The 6738-nt window shown below is 36.3% G+C and overlaps 1 protein-coding gene across 1 annotated transcript; it reads right to left on the bottom strand.

Moving 5' to 3' along the window:
- LOC308411870 (uncharacterized protein) lies at nucleotides 1-1834 on the bottom strand. Its single transcript, XM_080905909.1, has 2 exons — nucleotides 1187-1834; nucleotides 1-1059 (listed from the first exon to the last, which is right to left on the bottom strand). Exons 1-2 carry the CDS (start codon nucleotides 1508-1510, stop codon nucleotides 388-390), a joined length of 996 nt encoding a protein of 331 aa, XP_080762035.1. The 5' UTR covers nucleotides 1511-1834; the 3' UTR covers nucleotides 1-387.
- Nucleotides 1835-6738: the final 4904 nt, after the last annotated feature.

Here is a 6738-nt window from a genome sequence, read left to right as displayed (position 1 = left end):
TTTCTCGATTGCTAAAACACATTTCTTGAAACTATGCCTCATATTCTCACAACAGTAAACACAAATCCATAACATCTCACTCAATTTCCCAAACATCCTATTTCCAGGTCAAAATGAAGCTCTACACTCAAAACTATTCACTCTTGCTGAAAAACCAAACTTTGCCCTCAGACATCAAACACAAGCCCTCAAAAACACACACACTACAACAGAGTTTTGCACACTGGTACAATTAATTCAAAACAATAGTTCCAAAACAATTAGGTTGCTTATGGTTCTCCCCTTCAAAAACCTTTTCACATGATAAACACAAAAGACGCAACCAATGTATGTACAGTGGCACATTTTTATTCATGTACTATACAGTACAACACACACCAAAAAACATTATTCCACCTCAGCATCTTGTCTTTGGTCTGGGTCAGGCCAGAGAATCTCATCCACATCACAGGCTATATTGGCCCTAGCCAGGCAGCGGGGGTAAAATCCTCTTGCATGCCTGATCCACCCCTGGCATGCATCTACTGATATGTCTAGGCAGGCTTCTTCCATGGCCTGAAGGAGGTGAACACGGACATAAGGTTCTCGGTCATACACTTTCCACCGCCATGCCGAAAATAACTCCTCTATCGGGTTTAGAAAGGGAGAGTATGCAGGCAGAAAGATATTAGAAAACCTTGGGTTATTGGTAAACCAGTCACGAACCAGAGCAGCGCGATGGAAGCTGACGTTATCCCACACAACAACGTAGTGAGGCTGCTCTGGCTGTGCTGGTTCCCTGTAGTCCAGCTGGAACATATGTTGTCTTAAACCATCAAGAAAAGCAAGGAGAAGCATAGTGTTATAGGGTCCTAGTACGGCATGGCGGTGGAGTACCCCTCGTTGGCTGATGGCTGCGCACATAGTGACATTCCCCCCACGCTGACCAGGGACATTTACAATAGCCCGATGGCCAATTATGTTCCTCCCCCTTTTCCTTCTTTTGGTCAGGTTAAAACCTGCCTCATCCACAAAGATTATTTCATGGGGAACAGGCCGTCCTTCAATCTCAAAGATTCTCTGCAAAACACATAACACAGTAGAGTCAATCGGTACCCTGAACCACAGTTCAAGAGTGCTGAAATGGCAGCATAAACTGCCATGCTGTGATGGTACACAATACTTTATACAATATCCAAACTCATACCTGAACATATTCCACACGTTGGTTTTTCACTCTGTCAGAGTTTCGTTCGAAAGGGACTCGGTATGCCTGTTTCATCCGGAATTGATTCTTTCGGAGGATGCGGTCAATTGTGGAGAGGCTGATGGCATTTATGCCTCGAAAAAGATGATCATCCTCAATCACTCTCCTTTGAATCTCTTGCAGGCGGATTACATTATTTGCAATTACCATGTTTACAAGTTCCCTCTCTTGCCCCTCCGACAAAAGCCTTAACCTGCCTCCACCAGGTGGTCGTCTCTGTGTCCTACAAAAATAGAAGCACTCATTACTGTAACTGTCACACATTCGAAGGTTCTGATTGGTGTGTGATAAATTTTGACTCCTAGTGTTTCCACCTGGTTAATTGTGTGCTAATTGAGCTCAAGCTATGCTGACTTAAGTTAACATTATTGAATGCTAGTGCTTTCTAAATGACTACATGGTGTAAGCACTGAAAAATGTAGGGATTTGTGTGTAGAGTTTTGCAGTAACAGTTCACCAAATTTGACTCATGTGTCAAAGCAGGGAATAGTGTTTATAGTTCAGGGAAATGGGTGAGCTTTTTGAAAAATAGCGTTACGGTTTTGAAATTTTAGTTTAAAAGCCTGGTTATAGTGTTTAAGCAATCGAGAAAAACTGTAATCAGATGATTGGTGGATATAGTGTTGACTTCTTTTTCTACAGGTGTTTACAGTGCCTAAAGTGCTCATTTATGGCATGGTGCTCATGTTATGAATGCCATATCATATTTTGATGTGTATTCCTAAGGACATTTTCTCCACATTTATATATTTTTTGTGAAATAACATATATATATTTAATTTGAGTGAAACTTGTATCAACAAACAATATCCACTTTCCAACTCGCAAAGAGAGCAACATTAATTACATTACAGCCATTGCATGTAATGGCAGCTTCCTATATATTATTATGTAAACCCAAGCCACAGAGACAGAACATACCCCAGAATTGTAATAAATATTCACGGAGTCAACATTTTCTATAACTGCAATCCAACATTAAAGTGCAGTATAATTGTCCCGGTTCAACACAAAAAGGATGACTGCCAAGTTCATTCCAAATCATCTGATAACAGAGTGGGTGGAAGAGAAGTCACGGAGAAGTCACAAATCAATTACTGGAAGTCCTGGGTCAGGCACTAACATCTATTAGTCAGTTCAGGACCCAATTTCAACAGCCACAGAAAAGCCTTCAGAATATATGTAATTATGTTTGTTTTGATGAAAATGCAAACAGTGATCCTGTGAGACAGAATTAGCAATAAAGCTAACAGACAACTAATAATATATACACAAAGTATATACTGAAAATAGAGGTTTTTAAATTATATTTTATTTTGAATATTTTTTTCAGGGTTAAAAAAATTTAAAAAAGGGAAAAGAGAATTCAAATAGGCTCCACTTTTAGAAAACCTTGAGATCAGTGATGAATCCAGTTCAGTGTGTGAACAACGCTGTAGCTGAATTTTAAATTGAAAACACTCAAACATGGTTGATTTTGTGTTCATAAACTCATTGGTTCTTATTTTTACATGCTCTACATTTATTTGTATATTATATTAAAAAAAAAGTGCCGCAGTCTTTATTAAAATGAAAAACATATTATGTTTATCACACTCAAATAACAGTACTGTGAACAATGATGAATCAAGAATTGTCCAGGACAAGCACAAGTAGAACCATGCTAGTTCTACTTGTGCGACAACAGAGAAAAATATTCATACATTAATCATTCATAGTTTTTAGCACAGTTCTTTTTTGCGTTGTGGGTAATGACTTCTGAGTAAAACCTCTTTAATTATTCACCTTTTCTCTCCTATTTTTGAGGAGGGGCTGATGCAAATAATCTAAAGGAAAAAAATAATAAAGAAAAAAAAGTTAGTAGACCAAAGAAGCAGTTTTTTTTTCACATTAAGAAGAAAGTGTGTTGTTTATGAATCAGATTATGATTTATTTGCTACCTGGTCATGTTACATGCTTTTCTCCACTTTTAATTAAAAATAGCTTGTAAAAGGGAAAGAGATTTTTTTTTCTGAAGCAATCTTGGTATTTAATGGTGCCATTCTGCTAACTAATGCATACATAGTTACAAACTTGGTCTCAAAGTCAAATATGCAATATGCCTCCCTGTAGCATAGCATTTCAAGCAAGTAAGTTTGCATTCCAGCACAGGAAGAAAAACTAATCTTTGGACGCCTGCTTTTTCACTCAACCAAATAACAACTGTGCAACACGTTGGGTTTAAATAGCATGAAGGACAACAAATGGATTTGATTTTTCATCAATAAGGAGACGTGTACTGCCTGTGCTGTTGTTTTCATCTCAAATTGCTTGTCTCTAATATTGTCTCAAATTCAGTAGAATGAAAGTGATGGAGTAGGAAGGCACATGTGTGGCAGACACATTATTTTTACTTTACTGTCCCGGAGAGACAGTAAAGATGTCATGTATCATATCTGGTTATACCATGACAAGCTAATATTTCAGCTGGAGGGCCGGGAAAGCTCTGGAGTGGATTGGTAGAATGGATTCAGGTTCAAACTCTGCTAGCTATGGCAGCTCCCTTCAAAGTCGTTTCCTCATGACTGAAGACGTTCCCAGCAGCACTCAGTACCTCGAGATCAAGAGCCTGACAGCAGAAGATTCTGCTGTTTACTTCTGTGCCCGACAAAGCACAGTGAGTGAAACCAGAGGAGCAGGTGCACAAAAAACTCCCTGATTTCAAGCATCATGGCAAGTTGAGCATTTAAGACTGATTTTACTTAAATTCACAATGTGATGTAATATGAGAAGATATGAGGGTTTTGTTTTGTTTTTTTATCACACAGACAAATGATGAAGTGCAGAAAACTTGAACACATAGTTGATCACTGTAAATAAACTGAAACAAGTCACACAAATGACTAGTGGTTTGAAGAGTCCCCCACCCACCAAGTTTGTAATTTCCAGCATTGTGCCACGCCTCTTTATATAGATTAAAGTTAATAATAAAAAAAAAAACATTTACCTGCACATCCTCTATAATAGCTATTACAACAGGCCCTGTATGCTATCAGCCTTCCATATGCCCTTTGATAATTCAGATCTCCTTCTAATTGTAATAGAATGATTCCTAAAAGAAGGAATTTCATTTGTTCTCTTCATGGTCACCTAAATGAGTTCAATTCATCTGTTTCTTCATGCTGATTACTTACTATTAGCACCTTTCCACAGAATCAGACATCTTTTATTTCTTGAGTAATTCATTTCCTTTTGAGGATGCAACATTCTATTTATATTTGTAGCTTAACACTAAATTTTAATAGCGCAACCTTTAAATGTGTTATATAAACCACCCCAACAACTCCCAGAACAATCTTCAGCTTCCTTGTCTTCTATAATAATAATAATCAGACTAATATAATAATATAAGAAAATATATAAACATATAAAATAAATAATATAATAATATTATATTTCATATAAATTGTGATATAATAATAATAATACATTCATCCAAAACAGATTTTTGTAAAAAAAAAAAGAAAAAAAAGAAAGAAAGACAAGTGACTTTAACAAATATAGTGATATATCTATAGCATCTTTCTAACATTTATTGAATGAAATAAATTTATAGCTTCAATCAAACATTATAAGGCAATTAAATAGCCCAGGTTCAATGCATAATGACTAAATGGCAAAGTTCACTGCAGCAGGTGAGGAGGAGTCAATGCAAACTCAGATGTTTTTCATTTCTACTTATAGCAGAGGGGATGACAGAGAGCAGTGGACTCACAGTTTAACAGTATGGACTTCAAAGCACAAGTGCTGCTTTTAACTCTCTGTTGGACAGGTTTGTTTATTTATTTATTTTACTAAGTTGTTTTGACTTCATTAATTTACTAGTTTATAAAATATGACAACTTTCCTTTCTTTTCTTAGGCATTTATGGTCAGACTCTAACTGAGTCTGAACCTGTAGTTAAAAGGCCTGGAGATTCCCACAGGCTGACCTGTACAGCCTCTGGATTCACATTCAGCAGCTCCTGGATGGGCTGGGTCAGACAGGCTCCTGGAAAAGGACTGGAGTGGGTTGCCACTATCAGATATGACAGTGGTGAGATCTATCACTCTCAGTCAGTCAGAGGCCGGCTTACCATCTCCAGAGACAACAACAGACAGCAGCTGTATCTGCAGATGAACAGTCTGAAGACTGAAGATTCTGCTGTTTACTATTGTGCTCGAGCGCCACAGTGACTGGAGGTGCTTAAAGAGCCATACAAAATCCTTCAGAATGCATGTTTGTAAAACACAAAAATAAAAATGATTTTTACTAAGCAGACAATGACTTTATACCAATGTGTTTACCAAAATCATGGTCTATGTATCACTAACAGAAATAATCACATTTTAGTATTTTAAATAAAATATGTTCCGCTTCTCCTCATTTCATTATTAGTAACAAATCTCTCTTTTTATAAAATGGTTAGCTCAGTGATGACTGCACCTTCTTATATGAATTAAGTTGTATTTCTCAATTTTAAAAAGAAACAACAAAGTATTTCTACTTTGTTGTTTCAAGTTTTATTCATCTCTTACTTTTTATGCAGCAACTTCATCCTGTACTTAGAAAAAATAAAAAATAAAAAAAATGTTTATCCTATGAGAGCACCAATGCAACAGGTGGGGTCGGAAAGTGTGAAGGCAAAACACTGAACTGGAAGTCTGATCAGTGGGGTGGAAGTGCTTTTTGGCAAAATCATGATTTTTCAACAACAGGTTATATCCTTTTTCTTTGCATTAATCTGTGAATTTAAATTTTAAGAAGAAATCAAACATGAAAAACAGCAATGAGCTATTAGCTCAGTCCTGCACTCTTATTCTACTAGTACAAATTCAAATATCGAGAACTCCAACCAATTAAAAAAGTTGCCACTATCAGAAAGCTTCAAGCTGTCCTCGCCTTGTGTGTCTTTCTTTCTTTTCCTTTTTTTGTCAAATCTATTACATCTAAGTGCTTCTTACACTCGGATCAGACAATTCCAAAACTGAAGACGAAAATATGAAAACAGGTTTTATTTCAGCATTTTTTTTCTTTTTGTATGGTATTAGGATCATTCATCAGGACGTTCATCTGGTTTTAAATAAAAATGCTTTTTATTAAACAATTTAATACAGTATATTACACAATAATATACAACAATATAATACAGTTCTAGTCGTAACATATTTACTAAACTATTTAAAAAGGCAACAAGGCAATGTATGCATTTACTGAAGCTGATCAAAAGGTAAAAAAAAAAAATATGAAGAATATTCAAATATCGCAAAGGGGCGTGATAAATGTGTCAGTAAGAGATAGCCAAGGTCACATCATTCCAGTTTACATTGCAGTCATGTTAGCTCTGATACTGCCCCTGACTGCTGGATCATGTGAGGAGTTTTTAGTGGATTAAAATCAATAAAACTTTCGAAATGCAGAATAATCAGATAAATAATGGTTTTACTGTTGATTTCTGTTTCCACAGGTGTGTA

This window comes from Rhamphochromis sp. 'chilingali' (genome assembly GCF_963969265.1).
Source record: "Rhamphochromis sp. 'chilingali' genome assembly, chromosome: 15".
Lineage (NCBI taxonomy): Eukaryota > Metazoa > Chordata > Actinopteri > Cichliformes > Cichlidae > Rhamphochromis > Rhamphochromis sp. 'chilingali'.
This window is presented reverse-complemented; position numbering and strand designations above follow the sequence as displayed.

Bases quoted from the DNA above. Each gene is read 5' to 3' on its own strand.
- LOC308411870 (XM_080905909.1), bottom strand. From the start codon at position 1,510: ATGTGTGACAGTTACAGTAATGAGTGCTTCTATTTTTGTAGGACACAG. The intron at 1,060-1,186 runs GTATGAGTTTGG...TGTGTTTTGCAG, and splicing joins AACGTGTGGAATATGTTCAG to AGAATCTTTGAGATTGAAGG.